Below are 18,991 nucleotides of genomic sequence, written 5' to 3'. Positions count from 1 at the left end.
TGGTTTTTAAAAACCTGCAAATTGACACAGTACTGTACACATTACAATTAATTCATTTCTGCCACGGAAACGCAAAGAATTGCACCCAAAGTAATCGGGATCCATGAAATTCAAACAAAGCAACTGCCTGATTGGCCGAGTGGAGTACAGCAGCGCACACGAAAACGGCTCCGTGATATATTCGAATAACGTCCGCTGCATCTGTACATGTGTTAATTTATGTATTTTCTTCACTTCAAAATCCCCCCTTACTCTCCCCCCCCCCCTGGTTCTTCTACGGTTAACAATCTGCATCAATTAAAAACAAAAACAAATGACTTAATCTCTGTACAGCTGACAGAGTCACAGTATACCAAATGGGCCCTATTGTGCTATGGTGGCAGTTTCTAAATAACCTCCTTTGTATGCGCCCTAAAACATTATTTCAAGACTGCCTTGTCTTTCTCCAGTGTCCTGTTCTACACAAATGATCCTTCTCCTATATGGGTTGATAATTATTTTTTGCAAGGGTTACTAAAACGCTTTGAATGGATTACCGAAGGAGTTTAGTTGCTTTTACTGTAGTAAACCAATAAAGAGGAATGAAATGGAGTATAATCCTGATTTAAGCTTCCAGAAGTGGTTTCTCATATCTGCTGAGCTCAGACATGCTGGCCGTGTAAAAGTCTCCATACATATTGTACATGGATGCATTTGAGGAGCTGCCAAGACACAGCCCAGCTGCGAGAGATGATGTGGAGGGTTAAATCATGGATTCTACTGCTTTGCTCGATGGTTTTATAGCCGAAAGTACCGCAGGAGTTATATTTACATGTGATGACCCTAAAAGTCGTCATCGCTCTGTGTGCTAAATCAGCCTTCCTGTTACAAAACTGGGCCAAAAAATAAACCGCAACTAATTTGTCTCTGTGTTTTGTCTCTTTGGTATAGCAATGAGTCTTTGCCTAATGTAATTATGTAAGGCAATAGTTACTATCCATTGTGGCTTCAGGGATTTCACAAAATGGGGCAGAAAGACTGAGGGATTTTGTACAATTTTTCTTTAATGAAGATTCTGCATCTGATTTGCCCAAGAAACTTGCTGAAAGGAATGGCATTATTTTCTTGGATAAAGATGGTGCTGTTCCTTCTCTTGTGGAGAAACTGAGGCAAACCTTTGATAAACAGTCTCAGCCTTGGTACTTCAGACCAGGAAAACAAGCTGCAGAATATAGATGCACTAGTTTATGTTCCTAGCGTTGCTCGGGAATTCTAAGAAACCAAAAAATACTGAGATTTATAAATGCCTAATTTCATATTTTAGCTTCTTTATGTGAAATTCCCTGCTGAAACAACAACAATGCCACCCATAATAGTTTAATTGTCTTTGAGGTCCTGAATTGTCTGATCGAGAGCTTCTAATGCGTATTTGTGGGACATTGTAGTTACATAGTTACATAGTAGATGAGGTTTAAAAAAGACTTCTGTCCATCAAGTTCAAAATATGCTAAATTTAGACAACAGATACTTTATCCTATATCTGTACTTACTTATTGATCCAGAGGAAGGCAAACAAAAAACCCCATTAAGGGGAAAAATTAATTCCTTCCTGACTCCAAGAATTGGCAATCGGATTAATCCCTGGATCAACATCCTTCCCATGTATACTTATTTGGTATATTCCTGTATACCTTTCCCATTTAAAAAGATGTCCAACCTTTTTTTGAACAAATCTATTTTATCTGCCATCACAGTCTCCATGGGTAATGAATTCCACATTTTAACTGCCCTTACTGTAAAGAACCCTTTCCTTTGTTGCTGGTGAAATTTCCTTTCCTCCAACCTTAAGGGATGGCCCCGAGTCCTTAGTACTGCCCGTGGGATGAATAGTTCTTTTGAAAGCTCCTTGTATTGTCCCCGAATATATTTGTATATAGTTATCATATCCCCTCTTAGACGCTTTTTTTCTAATGTAAATAAATCTAATTTAGTTAGCCTCTCCTCAGAAGTTAGATTGTCCATCTCCTTTATTAATTTGGTGGCTCTTCTCTGCACGCTCTCTAGTTCCATAATGTATTTTCTTAGGATTGGTGCCCAAAATTGTACTCCATCTTCAAGGTGTGGTCTTACTAATGCTTTGTAAAGGGGCATAATTATGTTTACTTCCCTTCCATCCATTGCCCGTTTAATGCAAGATAAGATCTTGTTTGCCTTTGCAGCTACTGCACGACATTGGGCACTATTGCTAAGTCTGCAGTCTACAAGCACTCCTAAATCCTTCTCCATCAAGGATTCCCCCAATATATCTCCATTTAATTTGTAAGTCACCTTTTTATTCTTGCATCCCAAATGCATAACCTTACATTTATCTGTATTAAACCTCATTTGCCATTTACCTGCCCAGGTTTCCAGTCTCTCCAAGTCCTTCTGAAGAGAAATTACATCCTGCTCTGATTCTATTACCTTACACAATTTAGTATCATCAGCAAAGATGGAGACTTTGCTCTCGATACCAACCTCAAGGTCATTAATAAACAAGTTAAAAAGCAGGGGTCCCAGTACCGATCCCTGAGGTACTCCACTCACGACTTTAGCCCAACCTGAATAATTTCCATTTATGACGACTCTCTGTTGTCTGTCCTTTAACCAGTTTTCAATCCAGGTGCATATATTATTACTGAGTCCAATTTTCTTTATTTTGTACACCAACCTCTTGTGTGAAATCGTATCAGAAGCCTTTGCAAAATCTAAGTAGACCACATCAACTGCATTACCCTGGTCTAAATTCCTACGTACCTCCTCAAAGAAACAAATAAGGCTAAGGCCCCGCTCCCTCAGTCAGCGCGCCCGCACTGCAGACAGGCGGGGCGCTGACAGACACAGACCGCGATATGCGGTCTGTAGGGAGCCGGGAGCCGGAGCTGGAGTGGGAGGGGGGGTGGGAGTGGGAGGGAAGGGGGTGGGAGTGGGAGGGAAGGGGGTGGGAGTGGGAGGGAGGGGGGCAGGTGTGGGAGGGAGGGGGGCGTCCACCCCCCCACACACATACATACACACACACACACACACACACACACACATACATACACACACACACATATACATATACACATACATACACACACATACATACATATACACACACACACACACACTTTAACCTGCAGCTCCTTCCCTGCTCACCGCCCAAGGCACCTCCCATCTAGCTCCTTCCCTCCCCTGCTCCCCATTGGCTGACTCGCATACCATGTGACGCGTCGCCGCACGGGAACACAATTCTCTGGTATCCCCTGCTGGCTGACGTGTCACAGTACGTAGTCAGTTGGCAGTGAGGAGGGACTGGGACCGGATCGTGGGGCTAAACAGCAATAGTGAGTTGCGCTCACGTGGCCGCCCGCGCCACCGGGCGCAGCGGGTCCCAGCCCTTAGGTTAGTTTGGCAAGATCTATCCTTCATAAATCCATGCTGACTATTACTAATAATCTTGTTTTCCATTAGGTATTCCTGAATTTTATCCTGGATTAAACCTTCAAGTAGTTTCCCTACTATTGAAGTCAGGCTTACAGGTCTGTAATTTCCCGTTTGTGATCCAGCTCCCTTTTTAAATATAGGCACCACATCTGCTTTACGCCAATCTTGTGGTACTGAGCATGTGGAAATGGAGTCCTTGAATATTAAATATAATGGTTTGGCTATTACTGAGCTTATCTCCTTGAGAACTCTTGGATGTATGCCATCGGGGCCAGGTGCCTTATTTACTTTAATTTTTTCAAGTCGCTTATGAACTTCTTCCTCAGTTAACCAATTGTTCATTATTATGGAGGTTGTGGCTTCGTCCTGTGGCGCTACTATTGAACTTGATTCTTCCCTAGTAAACACAGAGGCAAAAAATTTGTTTAATACCTCAGCTTTTTCCTTATCTTCAATAATCTGCCTACCCATCTCACACTGAAAGGGTCCTATATTTTCTTTTCTCATTTTTTTGTTATTAAGGTACTTAAAGAACTTTTTAGGGTTGACCTTACTTTCTATTGCAATCCTTTTTTCATTATCCATTTTTGCTAATTTGATTGCCCTTTTGCAATTTTTGTTACATTCCTTATAATTCTGATACGATGTCTCCGTCCCTTCTGACTTAAAGAATCTAAACGCCTTCCTCTTCTTGTCCATTTCCTCCCCTACCTGTTTATTTAGCCACATTGGTTTTAACTTATTTCTTTTATACTTATTACCCAAGGGTATACACTGATAAGTGTGCTTTTCTAACAATGTTTTAAAGACTGCCCATTTATCTTCTACATTTTTCCCTGCAAAAACATCATCCCATTGTATTACTACTAGATTAGACCTCAGTTTATTAAAATCTGCCTTTCTAAAGTTTAAGGTCTTTGTTGAACCCAAGAAATCTATTTTTTGATCATTTATTTCGAATGAGACCATGCTATGATCACTGTTACCCAAATGTTCCAGTACTTGAATATTTGTTATCACTTCTTCATTGTTTGATATGTCCAAATCCAGTATTGCCCCTCTCCTGGTTGGTTCCTCAATAATTTGGGTCATATAATTGTCTTTAAGCACACCCAAAAACTTGTTTCCTTTTGTTGTAACGCTAATCTCATTGCCCCAGTCTATGTCTGGATAATTAACATCCCCCATTATGCAAACATGACCCAGTTTTGATGCCTTTTCCATTTGCAAAAGTATTTTAGCTTCCTCAATCTCACAGATATTTGGTGGTTTATAGCATATTCCCACAAACATTTTCTTAATAGTTTTACCTCCACGGCTAATTTCTATCCACAAAGTCTCTACATTTTCATCATTCCCTTCTTAAACATCATCCCTTATAATAGGTTTTAGGTCTGGTTTAACATATAAACATACTCCACCTCCCCTTCTATTTGTTCGATCCTTCCGTCCCAAACAATGATCTCGCATCTTGAAGAACTTTGGTTGCTCCTGTATTTTTGCTAATGTTGCAAATTGGATTTTCAGAGTGACCAAAATTAAGTGGTAGCTTGAGGGTTGGGTGAAGGGATCATGTCATTTGTGATGTCATATGTGATGCCATCAGTAATGTCATGTGTGATGTCATTAGTGATGTCATTTGTAGATTTTACCCAAACATAGACAAAAACCTGCTCCTTGATCTCGGGAACCATCATGCAAAATGTGGTTACGATATCTTAAGAGGTATCCATAAGCATAGCGAGCAGACACACAACTTTCCAAAATATACAGTAGTTGTTGTGTGACGTTGAAGGGGTACCCCAAACAAAGCATCCCAATAGCCTGCACTCATGGTTACTGTCCCACACTCAGTCACTCCTAGCACCCATTGTGACCAAACACTGCCATCTACAGCACTTGTTCCCTCACCTGCTGTCTCTGTAAGTTCTCCATCAAACCTCTTAGATTGTAAGCTCTTCGGGGCAGGGATTTCCTTTCCTATTGTCTGATTTTGCTGCACTTATTGTATTATTATAATTCCCTGTACTGTATTCTTTGTGAAGCGCTGAGTACACCTTTGGTGCTATATAAATAAAGACATACAATACAATACAATAAGCAATGCCTGCTTCATGCCGTTCCAAATCCTCCTCCAGTTGCACCTTTGACCGACCAACCGTCGGTAAGCCATAACCCTCACACCAGACAACGATCCGGGTACGATCCCAAGTCCTGAATCGTTCTGCTCGCTTGTCCATGTTTCACCCGCAGGCAAAAAGTTATGGGACAAAGGGTGACTGCATTTTTTCGTGCTCTTGCAACCCGTGTGTATGCTACCTCTTGCTTTGGAAGCTCGCAACTTTTGAGTCTCCCTCTATGCTATAGGATCCCGCAGGATGCTATACCATAGGCTCAATCAGATCCCGCCGCTGCCACCAGAAAAAAAGCCTGTCACGGTAGACCAGAACTTTTAACACCAAAATACCCGGATCCTTTGATTGAGCAAAGCAAGAGATAAAATAAATTGTGATTTATTTACAGAATGAACACACACAGCTTGGTTTACAATTACAACGAAAATACACTTACTGGAATGGAGTAAAACAAAATATCTTGTTCCCAAAATGAAATGTTGCAAAACAAAGTCTCTTGGAGCAATTTCCCAGGAGCGGGAGTTGCTCGCGAAAAGAGCCTGAAACAGTCCTCGGTCAGCAGCGCAACTTGCCACAGCTGTTTACTCCGCCAGAGCTGCTTCTTTCGTTCTGTTTCCGTCGTACTGGATCTTGGAACCTTAGTTCTTACAAACTTTTGAAGCTTAGCTGAATCTTTGTTACGAAGTTACGAATCTCTTTCAGCATCATGAATCTTAGGTGAATCTCTTACAGCATGATGTCTCTTAGGTGAATCTCTTACAGCATGATGTCTCTTAGGTGAATCTCTTACAGCATGATGTCTCTTAGGTGAATCTCTTACAGCATAATGACTCTCATTTCTGATGGACTGCACGGGTTCTTATAGGGTTAATATACCTATACTTAACTAGTGCAGACTATCTCTGCATGGGAATATTTTTGTCCCCCTTATCACAGAGTTGCCAATACTTTGCAAACCTGGCAAACCTGGCAGAGAGGGCTTCTCATTCTGCTCTGGGCACGTGCAAACTTTGCCCCTTTGCCGATTAGCATATGAGTCCCTGCCCCTCTTACCTGGTGCTGCTCAGTCTGGGCAGGGTGACATCTTGCCAGGATGGCTTATTGAAGTTCTCTTCCCCTACCAAGCAAGCTAACAAATGGTTTAACACTTCCATATCCTAGATTGCCTTTGAAGCTTAGAGGGCGGAGTAGTCACTCTGTCTCCCATGCAAATGGATTTTTACCCCTACTAAACATTACTTGAACTTAAAAACACATAACTCTTGCCACCTTATACCTGGTGGGAGATACACTGAACCCCAACCTGGGTCCTGGGTTTATGGGCAAATACCGGGATACCGTGAATGTGATTCATTCCCCTGCCCGGTAAAATCACCCCTGAAACTCACGCCCTGCACATCTCCGCTGGTTGGCAATCCAGGAACAGTAAAAATACATCTTTATTACAAATGCAGTTACATGCCATGATTGAGTTGAAGAGCTGACAATCACAATTCCCCCATATGGCTCAGGGGCACCCAGCCAGGCATAATATCTTTATTATTGGCCTGGGTACCCCTTCACTGTCACACCTCCCCACCTCAACGTGTAGGCGCTGGCATCACAGCCCCATCCGGCGCTTTGACTGGCCGCACAGCTCTTGAGGTTAAAGTGTCAATGGGACTGTTCAGCCAATGAGGGAAGAAGGGGAGGGAAAGAGCTAAGGATGGGAGGTGGCTTGGGGGGAGGAGCAGGGAAGGAGCTGCGCGGGAAAAGTGTGTGAGTGTATATGTATGTGTGTATGTATGTATGTGTGTGTGTGTATGTGTTGTGTGTGGGGGTAGTGGTGGGGGGGGTGGACGGCACCACGATATTAGACCTGGCAAAGTTTTACCACGCCCCCCCCTCCCGCTCCCGCCCCCGCCCCCTCCCACTCCGGCTCCCTACAGACCGCATATCGCAGTCAATTGCCTGTCAGCGCGCCGCCTGTCTGCAGTGCGGGTGCACTGACTGAGGGAGCGGGCCTTAGCCTAAGGCTGCAACAGCCGGGCTCTCGTCTGAGTGCCCGCCTGATGCCCTGCTAGTGGAATGGAGTGGGCTACCTCCAATAACTGCTGCCTATACTCCTGGGTACCACTAGCCGTCTTCTACCTGTCCAGACTATCTAACCCGGTAGAACCTTGAAAAACAAGGAATGAGATTCATCATGCTGTAACAGATTCACCTAAGATTCATCATGCTGTAAGAGATTCGTTACATCGTAACAAAGATTCAGCTAAGCTTCAAGAGTTCATAAGAACTAAGGTACCAAGATCCAGTACTATGGGAACAGGACGAAAGAAGCAGCTCTGGGGGAGTAAACAGCCGTGGCAAGTTGCGCTGCTGACCGAGGACTGTTTCAGGCTCTTTTCGCGAGCAACTCCCGCTCATGGGAAATTGCTCCTAGAAACTTTGTTATGCAACATTTCATTTCGGGAACAAGGTATTTCGTTTTACCCCATTCCAGTAAGTGTATTTTCGTTGTAATTGTAAACCAATCAAAGGATCCGGGTATTTTGGTGTTAAAAGTTCTGGTCTCCCGTGACATGTTGGGAAACATTAGACTTTGGATAGAAAGTGTCAGCAGCAAGGAGAGCTCACTGTGATGACACAAGAAGATGTGGTCATTCTAAAGGCGAATGTGCTGTACGATTTGTAGCTTGGATCTATTTGCCACAATTTTACTTGTATGTTAGCTGGAGGTATGTGGGCGTGTCAATAGGGGGAGATAAGGAGAAACCTCTCTTGATCCTGGACGAAAAAAACTCACCACGTTTAAGGTGGTGTATCATTCTGGCTCCTACACATCTGCACCAAATGCGAGAAACCGTTTCTTGCATCTGAAGAAACGTGCAGTGGAAATGTGTGCTGTGCATTACATTAATCTCCTCTGCTCCAAAATCACCCCAGTACATTGACTGCATAATGTACCTTGGATGGGGAGGTTTTGCAGAACTGTTCCACATACTCCTCCAGCCTTCCGTTATAATTATAGATTGTTTGTCAGGGCTGTGGCATGGGAGCGAGGAGTGAGGAGGGGGATGAATAGCAATGCTACTCCCCAAATATACATGTTTAACATATTACTAGAGGTGTTACAGGAGCCATAGTTGTGTGGATGGGGAGTCCAGCACTGCACCTGTTCTTTGTATTATTGGGGTCCAGAAATGCACTGCTCACAACACCCTAACAGAGTTGAGTAAAACAGTTGCAGAAAGAGAGGTTTAAAATGACACTTGGAATGAGAAGAAAAGACCTCGCTCAGCTGCACACTGGGTCAAAACTGTGTGCTACCAGGATGATAAACCGACTATACTAGGTAGTTGATGGAGTATGTAAAGAGTACACACTTCACACAAAGAAATCCTTATGTTGGTGCACTAAAGACCACATTTTAAATAATAATTTCAATGGTCATATGTAAACTGCATAAACTGTCTAAAATCACATTTGAATAGCATAGTGAATTAAATGACACATGTAATGTTAAAAGATTAAGCAATATGTATACGTTCCTGAGATAATAATGTCTATTTAGTGAATGCCTTAATATGCAAACACATTGATGCGTATATATTGCCTTATAAATGTGTGTATCTCCTATCCTCTGATCGCAGATCCTGAATAGGTCCGGTACACTCACTAGTATAAGGTGGTAGTTGTGGCCGAGGGAGTGTCTGGGGCCGTGGCTTTTATGAGAGATTTATCCTTCTAATGCTGTCCTGAGACGGATGTCCCTTTGGTCAGTGCCTCTATGGACGTGATCAAAGTTGGTTCTAATCCCTCAGACTCCTACTAATGTGTGTTTGTGATGCTTAACACAGGGTATGACACACGTAGGCGTAGTGACAACTAGCTCAGTGATGCTTGGTGTCTAGTCACTCCATTATATGTATGTAATGGCTAGTGATATGGGATCTTAAAAATGCAATCAGCCTTATAGGGGTTAATGGCGTAATAGCCACTAGTATGGTCAAGATTTAGACTTATTAACCCCCTGTAACTATTGTGGTAATGTTAGGTGACACAGAGTATCATGAACTTATACCTTGTAGCGTTATATTGATGGTGATTTTGTAGCTCATAGGTAACACTCATGATTCAATGGTACATCGATCTTGTGGTGAATATACCCTGTGTGAAGTTTGAATTCCACATAGAGTGTTACAGGCTGCCCTGTTAGTGCAGTCAATACCAGCTATATATTTCGGTGTAGAGCTGTAGGTTCTTGGGCCACCCTATTGCCTGGTATTATCTTGAACTTAAGTTACCCAGCCCTTATTGTGTCCTGGTGGATAGCGTATAGCTTCTGGCAAAGGCCAGACTTCCTGCTATATGCTTCTCGTAACTGTATAACTACAGATGATTGGATCTTTGGGATATACTTGATAGCTCTTAGTTTAACCATAGAAGCCTCGGTTATTGTGTAGAGATCTCGGTAAATATATGCGTCTTGTGAGTAACAGCCGTGTGTATGTGTCAACGTAGTGTGCGCTTTGTTCTGCCTCAGGTTAATTCTGCACTGGCGGCTTAATATAGGTATTTAGACTTAACCCTGGCAGCAAATATGAGTGTTGTTTAAACGTTTAGCTCATGATACATATGCTGATGACACTACAATGTGAAGGGCACAGAGTGGACCTGCTCCGCGTCCCTAGCTATTAGGTAAAAATCTTGAGGAGCAGCCGTGTATATGTGTCGGTGTGCCTCGTGTGTACACACACGTTCCGCCACAGGTATGCTTAATGTTAACCGCTGTTAAAGATCGCAGCCCTGGGTGCAGATAGAAGCATGGTTTTAGACACTCATCTCGTGGTCACCATGCTGATTTAATTAGGATACGGATAGCACAGAATGGACCTACTTGATACTGCACCGACACACTTTATTCGAGCAAATACCCAGTATGTACCTGGCAGATACCTGGAATGCGCCGCTCCTCACCTCTGACAAGCCCCGTTGTGTTTGCCTTCCCAGCCTGGGTTCATGCCTGGCTGACGGGCGGCTGATCTGTTAAATGATAATGATTAGGATTTAATAGGCTGCAATGCTTCGCGTGTCTACCAGATGGCATAAATTCATGAATTGTAATGCAGTATATATATATATACTGTGCAGTATTGCAGCCAGAGGGAATAAAATGCTTCAATCCCTGCCTGGAAAATACCTCAATGCACTCGGGCAGAAAACAGTCACAAACCTCAATACACCCGGGTATACCCGAATTCGTGGGACTAGCCGAGCTCGAATAAAGTGTGTCGCCAGTGTAGCTCTCATAAAAACACTTAGTTAAGCATATGTATTAAATTTATCCTAATAGATCTGCCGGCTAACCAGCCAGGGCTGCGATCTATCACCTTTAACAGCAGTTAACATTAAGCATACCTGTGGCGGAACGGTGTGTACACACGAGGCACGCCGACACATACAGTATACACGGCTGCTCGTGAAGTTGTTATTCATCAGCGAGGGACGCAGCGGGGGACAAAGGGTACTGGCATCCCGGGCCCCGTGGGTCAGGGTCGCCAGTTAAAAAAAAAAAACGCTGCACTGCTGCGGGTCTCCCTGTTGGCAGCGCCGGAAGTAGGTTGGGTTAAGCTTCCGGCGCGCCGGCATGAGAGGGAGGCCCGGCGCGCGTGGGAGCAACATCGGGAGACAGGTGACTGCAGCGGGGCCGGCGGCCAATACATAGGTAGGGAGGGTTTTTGTATGCATTTGGGGGGTGGGAGGAGATTGTATATATTTGGGGGTGGGGATTTAAAAAAAAAAAAGTATTTGGGGGTGGGAAGTTTTTTGCATTGGGGGGTGGGAAGTTTTTTGCATTGGGGGTGGGAAGTTTTTTGCATTGGGGGGTGAGAAGTTTTTTGCATTGGGGTGGGAAGTTTTTTGCATTGGGGGTGGGAAGTTTTTTGCATTGGGGGGTGGGAAGTTTTTTGCATTGGGGGGTGGGAAGTTTTTTGCATTGGGGGGTGAGAAGTTTTTTGCATTGGGGTGGGAAGTTTTTTGCATTGGGGGGTGGGAAGTTTTTTGCATTGGGGGTGGGAAGTTTTTTGCATTGGGAGGTGGGAAGGTTTTTTGCATTGGGGGGTGGGAAGTTTTTTGCATTGGGGGGTGGGAAGTTTTTTGCATTGGGGGGTGAGAAGTTTTTTGCATTGGGGTGGGAAGTTTTTTGCATTGGGGGTGGGAAGCTTTTTGCATTGGGGGTGGGAAGTTTTTTGCATTGGGGGTGGGAAGTTTTTTGCATTGGGGGTGGGAAGTTTTTTGCATTGGGGTGGGAAGTTTTTTGCATTGGGGGTGGGAAGCTTTTTGCATTGGGGGTGGGAAGTTTTTTGCATTGGGGGTGGGAAGTTTTTTGCATTGGGGGGTGGGAAGTTTTTTGCATTGGGGGGTGGGAAGTTTTTTGCATTGGGGGGTGGGAAGTTTTTTGCATTGGGGGGTGGGAAGTTTTTTGCATTGGGGGTGAGAAGTTTTTTGCATTGGGATGGGAAGTTTTTTGCATTGGGGGGTGGGAAGTTTTTTGCATTGGGGGGTGGGAAGTTTTTTGCATTGGGGGGTGGGAAGTTTTTTGCATTGGGGGGTGAGAAGTTTTTTGCATTGGGGGTGGGAAGTTTTTTGCATTGGGGGTGGGAAGTTTTTTGCATTGGGGGTGGGAAGCTTTTTGCATTGGGGGTGGGAAGTTTTTTGCATTGGGGGTGGGAAGTTTTTTGCATTGGGGGGTGAGAAGTTTTTTGCATTGGGGGTGGGAAGTTTTTTGCATTGGGGGGTGGGAAGTTTTTTGCATTGGGGGGTGGGAAGTTTTTTGCATTGGGGGTGGGAAGCTTTTTGCATTGGGATGGGAAGTTTTTTGCATTGGGGGTGGGAAGCTTTTTGCATTGGGGGTGGGAAGTTTTTTGCATTGGGGGTGGGAAGTTTTTTGCATTGGGGGTGGGAAGTTTTTTGCATTGGGGTGGGAAGTTTTTTGCATTGGGGGTGGTAAGCTTTTTGCATTGGGGGTGGGAAGTTTTTTGCATTGGGGGTGGGAAGTTTTTTGCATTGGGGGGTGGGAAGTTTTTTGCATTGGGGGGTGGGAAGTTTTTTGCATTGGGGGGTGGGAAGTTTTTTGCATTGGGGGTGGGAAGTTTTTTGCATTGGGGGTGGGAAGCTTTTTGCATTGGGGGTGGGAAGTTTTTTGCATTGGGGGTGGGAAGTTTTTTGCATTGGGGGTGGGAAGTTTTTTGCATTGGGGTGGGAAGTTTTTTGCATTGGGGGTGGGAAGCTTTTTGCATTGGGGGTGGGAAGTTTTTTGCATTGGGGGTGGGAAGTTTTTTGCATTGGGGGGTGGGAAGTTTTTTGCATTGGGGGGTGGGAAGTTTTTTGCATTGGGGGTGGGAAGTTTTTTGGTATACTGTATATCTTGTGGGGGGAATTGTGTGGGGAGGGGGGACGGAATGAGTGAGCGTGGGGTAATTGACGGAGGGAGAGGAGAGAGGGGGTGAGTGAGGAAAAGAGTGAGTTAGGCTGAGTTCATAGACACTAAGCCCGTACGGAGGCGCGCAGAGGCTGAGGGAAAGCGGGTGCTTTCCCTGGCATTACTACGCGCGCCGTCCAGGGGCGTATCTATGGGTGGGCCAGTGATGTCACTGAGCTGGTCCGCCCTCATTGCGCTCACGTGACCGGCCCTGCGCGCATAGACTAAACTTTGAGTGTCGGCTACGCTTCCGCACGCCTGCGGAAGCATGCGCGCGCCGCTGCTAAAGCCGCTCTCATTGTGGCTGCAGGGGCTCACTGGTAAGCATGAGCGGGGCTCGGCGCGGGTCAGTGGCGTACCATACCCGCGGCCTAAGAGTGAGAAGCAGGTGAGAGAAATACATGCGAGGCGGGAGAGTGAGAGGGGGAGAGACGGAAGGGAGAGAAATACATGCGAGGCGGGAGAGTGAGAGGGGGAGAGACGGAAGGGAGAGAAATACATGCGAGGCGGGAGAGTGAGAGGAATACATGCGAGGCGGGAGAGTGAGAGAAATACATGCGAGGCGGGAGAGTGAGAGGAATACATGCGAGGCGGGAGAGTAAGAGGGGGTGAGACGGAAGGGAGAGAAATACATGCGAGGCGGGAGAGTGAGAGGGGGAGAGACGGAAGGGAGAGAAATACATGCGAGGCGGGAGAGTGAGAGGGGGTGAGACGGAAGGGAGAGAAATACATGCGAGGCGGGAGAGTGAGAGGGGGAGAGACGGAAGGGAGAGAAATACATGCGAGGCGGGAGAGTGAGAGGGGGTGAGACGGAAGGGAGAGAAATACATGCGAGGCGGGAGAGTGAGAGGGGGAGAGACGGAAGGGAGAGAAATACATGCGAGGCGGGAGAGTGAGAGGGGGAGAGACGGAAGGGAGAGAAATACATGCGAGGCGGGAGAGTGAGAGGAATAAATGCGAGGCGGGAGAGTGAGAGGGGGTGAGACGGAAGGGAGAGAAATACATGGTAATGGGGGGGGAAGAGAGGGGGCAATACAGCTGACACGGGGGGGGGGAGCCCTGCTTAAAACGTTAGTCCCGGGCCCCACGATTTCTGTTGGCGGCCCTGCACATGGCTGTTACTCTCAAGACGCATATAATTACCGAGATCTCTACACAATAACCGAGGCTTCTATGGTTAAACTGAAAGCTATCAAGTATATCCCAAAGATCCAATCATCTGTAGTTATACAGTTACGAGAAGCATATAGCAGGAAGTCTGGCCTTTGCCAGAAGCTATACGCTATCCACCAGGACACAATAAGGGCTGGGTAACTTAAGTTCAAGATAATACCAGGCAATAGGGTGGCCCAAGAACCTCCAGCTCTACACCGAAATATATAGCTGGTATTGACTGCACTAACAGGGCAGCCTGTAACGCTCTATGTGGAATTCAAACTTCACACAGGGTATATTCACCATAAGATCGATGTACCATTGAATCATGAGTGTTACCTATGAGCTACAAAATCACCATCAATATAGCACTACAAGGTATAAGTTCATGATACTCTGTGTCACCTAACATTGGCACAATAGTTACATGAGGTCACATACTAGTGGCTATTACGCCATTAACCCCTATAAGGCTGATTGCATGTTTAAGATCCCATATCACTAGTGATTACATACATATAATGGATTGACTAGACACCATACCCTGTGTTAAGCATCACAAACACACATTAGTAGGAGTCTGAGGGATTAGAACCAACTATGATCACGTCCATAGAGGCACTGACCAAAGGGACATCCGTCTCAGGACAGCATTAGAAGGATAAATCTCTCATAAGAGCCACAGCCCCAGACACTCCCTAGGCCACAACTACCACCTTATACTAGTGAGTGTACCGGACCTGTTCAGGATCTGCGATCACAGGATAGGAGATACACACATTTATAAGGCTACCAGCGGATATACCCGGCGTTGCCCGGGATTTAATTTTCCCTCTCCCTCTCTCTCTCTGCTCACCCCCAATCTTCGCTCCCCCTCTCTCTCTCCGCTCCCCCTCTCTCTCTCCGCTCCCCCCTCTCTCCACTTCCCCCCTGTCTCTCCGCTCCTCCTCTCTCTCTCTCTCTCTCTCCCCATTGCCCTCTCTCTCTCCCCTCTTTCCCTCTCCCTCCTTCCCCTTTCTCCCCCGCGTTCACATGTGTGATTCCCCCCCATTTCACAGCTTGGGCCCCCCCTCTTCAGAATGTGGGGGAAGCGGTGTTGGCGCATCTCCCTCATATCACCCCCCTGCATCTCCCTCATATCACACCCCCCCTGCATCTCCCTCATATCACCCCTCCTGCATCTCCCTCATATCACCCCCCTGCATCTCCCTCATATCACACCCCCCCTGCATCTCCCTCATATCACCCCCCCTGCATCTCCCTCATATCACACCCCCCCTGCATCTCCCTCATATCACCCCCTTGCATCTCCCTCATATCACACCCCCTCCTGCATCTCCCTCATATCACACCCCCCCTGCATCTCCCTCATATCACCCCCCCCTGCATCTCCCTCATATCACCCCCCCTGCATCTCCCTCATATCACCCCCCCTGCATCTCCCTCATATCACACCCCCCTGCATCTCCCTCATATCACCCCCCCTGCATCTCCCTCATATCACCCTCCCTGCATCTCCCTCATATCACCCTCCCTGCATCTCCCTCATATCACACCCCTGCATCTCCCTCATATCACACCCCCCATGCATCTCCCTCATATCACCCCCCTGCATCTCCCTCATATCACCCCCCTGCATCTCTCTCATATCACACCCCCCCTGCATCTCCCTCATATCACACCCCCTGCATCTCCCTCATATCACACACCCCCTGCATCTCCCTCATATCACACACCCCTGCATCTCCCTCATATCACACCCCCCCTGCATCTCCCTCATATCACACCCCCTCCTGCATCTCCCTCATATCACACCCCCCCTGCATCTCCCTCATATCACACCCCCTGCATCTCCCTCATATCACCCCCTCCTGCATCTCCTTCATATCACACCCTCCTGCATCTCCCTCATATCACCCCCTCCTGCATCTCCCTCATATCACACCCCCTGCATCTCCCTCATATCACCCCCCCTGCATCTCCCTCATATCACCCCCCCTGCATCTCCCTCATATCACCCCCCCTGCATCTCCCTCATATCACACCCCCTGCATCTCCCTCATATCACACCCCCCTGCATCTCCCTCATATCACCCCCCCCTGCATCTCCCTCATATCACACCCCCCTGCATCTCCCTCATATCACCCCCTCCTGCATCTCCCTCATATCACACCCCCCTGCATCTCCCTCATATCACCCCCTCCTGCATCTCCCTCATATCACACCCCCCTGCATCTCCCTCATATCACCCACCCTACATCTCCTTCATATCACCCCCTCCTGCATCTCCCTCACATCACACCCCCTGCATCTCCCTCATATCACCCCCCCTGCATCTCCTTCATATCACACCACCCCTGCATGTCCCTCATATCACCCCCCCCCCTGCATCTCCCTCATTTCACACCCCTCCACATCCCACATCTCTCCCCCCATGCATCTCTCCCCCCCTGCATCTCTCCCCCCTGCATCCCCCCCGAATCTCTCTTCCCCTGCATCTCCCCCCCCCCCCCCTCTGGGCGGCAGCGAAGGCATGCAGGTAGCGGGCGGGCAGGAAGCAGCACCGAGCGTGGTTGTGAGCAAGCTCTGGGGGAGTGCCGGGGAAGGGAGCGCCGGAAAGAGCCGGGGGAGCGGGCCGTGGGGGGGAGGGGGGAGCCGAGGAAGGGAGAGCTGAAGAGAGCTGGGGGAGCAGGATCTGGGGGGGAGAGCTGGGGAAGGGAGAGCATTGGGGAAGGGAGAGTTGGGGGAGCGGGCTCTGGGGGGGGGGGGAGTGCCAGGGAAGGGAGAGCGCCAGGGAAGGGAGAGCGCGAGAGAGCCGGGGAAGGGGGAGAGCCAGGAAACTCTTGGGGCGGCCAGGTGGAACCCCTTGGACTGGTCCACGGAGCCCGGGTTGAGAATCACTGGGGTACGCACTGGGTCAGAGGCAAACGCAGTGTGAGGGCAGGCACTGGGTCCGAGGCGCACGCGGTGTGAGCCTCAAGCCCTGCCCGTGACGTCACCCCACCCTGGCGACCAATGAGAGCGAGAGCCACGGGCGGCAACCAATCACAAAACGCACAAACCCACAGACAAACACCACGGACAAACATTTCAGTTTTATATATATATATAGATATATACGCATCAATGTGTTTGCATAATAAGGCATTCACTAACTAGACTTTTTATTACCTCAGGAATTTATACATATTGCTTAATCTTTTAACATTATTTGTGTCATTTAATTCACTATGCTATTAACATGTGATTTTAGACAGTTTATGCAGTTCACATATGACCACTGAAATTATTATTTAAAATTTGGTCTGTAGTGCATCAACATAGGGATTTCTTTGTGTGAAGTGTGTACTCTTTACATACTCCATCAACTACGTATTAAAATGACACTTTCCGTACCCTTTTCTTTTCAATAGAATAAATTAACCCCTTCCCTCCTTGTAGAGCACAGTGGACAAACTGATAAAGAAGACTAACCTTGCGCTGGTCATTGGCACACACTCCTGGAGGGAGCAATTCATGGAAGCCATCACTGTCAGTGCGGGTGAGTTGCAATAGTTAAACCTTGCAGAGCGTTGCAGGCCACTATGCCAGTGAATGGGTTAACTGGGCAAAAGCCAAGCTATATCTTATTTCCTCTCCACTGTTAATATGCAATCATTGCTGGTGTGCTAGTGTCTGCGTCCACAAGACAACGTTCAGAAAACCATATGGAACTTTGGCGCAAGATCTGCTACCCTCTTGTGGGCATATATGGGATAAGCACTGGGCAATCACTGCTACTGCATGTTAATTAGAGATGTGAAAAACGGTCCCAACTGTGTTCAGAGATTCCTTTTATTTTTAAATGTTGCTGTTTCACAAGATATTTTGCCAAGCTTTACATGGCTAAATACAATTTCAAAATCAGTCTTAGATGCTGCACGAATTGGTAACATTTTGCAACACTGAGATCCAGACCCTGACATTGGGGTTTGCTACAGAAAAGAGAGGAGAAGGAATGGTTAAATTAGCTTATTTTCATATTTAAATATTAAATATCTCTGGTATGTTCACAGCAGCTACTATACATGTACTGTATATTGGAGTGGTTTGGGAGGTCTAAGTCAATGAGTACTACACTAAATAGGACACACACACACTATGTATAGCTGCTCATCTTATTTTAGGAGAGGAGCAGTGAGATGTAGCTGTGCATCTTATAATTGAAGAGTAGTTTAGCTATAACTGTTTATTCTATAATAGTAGAGGAGAGATATCTGTGTACAGGGTCCCTTCTTATCCTCCTTTTGCCCTCTCTTCCCAGGTGATGAGGAGGAGGAGGATGATGGTCGTGAGGAGCGCCTCCCCTCATGCTTTGACTATGTCATGCACTTCCTCACGGTCTTTTGGAAGGTCCTCTTCGCCTTTGTGCCACCCACAGAGTACTGGAATGGCTGGGCCTGTTTCTGCATCTGCATCATCATTGTGGGCCTGCTCACGGCCGTCATTGGGGACTTAGCCTCACACTTTGGCTGCACCGTGGGGCTGAAGGACTCTGTCACCGCAGTGGTGTTTGTGGCTCTTGGCACTTCTATACCAGGTAGGGATATTCAGTGGTTGACAAATCACCAAAAAATCTACTCGCCACACAAAAAAATCTACTCGCCACCTAGTACCAAACGTGTGCTGCTTGGGCCAATATTTACTCGCCCGGGGGTTAAATCCACTCGTCCGGGGCGAGCAAATGTATAGGTTTGTCGAACACTGGGGATATTCATTCAGTGCATTGCAGACAAGCACTCTGTTTCT

At 46.8% G+C, this 18,991-nt stretch overlaps 1 protein-coding gene across 5 annotated transcripts in view; it reads left to right on the top strand.

Annotated features, from left to right (window-relative positions):
• The window catches only part of SLC8A2 (solute carrier family 8 member A2), an 83,782-nt gene that overhangs the window by 56,717 nt on the left and 8,074 nt on the right, over positions 1 to 18,991 (top strand). For all 5 annotated transcript variants that reach the window (XM_075606855.1, XM_075606856.1, XM_075606857.1 and 2 more), the window contains 2 exons: positions 17,645 to 17,744; positions 18,507 to 18,782. In XM_075606855.1, the coding sequence (XP_075462970.1) occupies positions 17,645 to 17,744; positions 18,507 to 18,782 (376 nt within the window). The remainder of the gene's footprint in view (positions 1 to 17,644; positions 17,745 to 18,506; positions 18,783 to 18,991) is intronic.

This window comes from Ascaphus truei, chromosome 7 (assembly GCF_040206685.1).
Source record: "Ascaphus truei isolate aAscTru1 chromosome 7, aAscTru1.hap1, whole genome shotgun sequence".
NCBI lineage: Eukaryota > Metazoa > Chordata > Amphibia > Anura > Ascaphidae > Ascaphus > Ascaphus truei.
The sequence above is the reverse complement of the archived record's forward strand: the minus strand, read 5'-3'. Positions and strand labels throughout refer to the sequence as shown.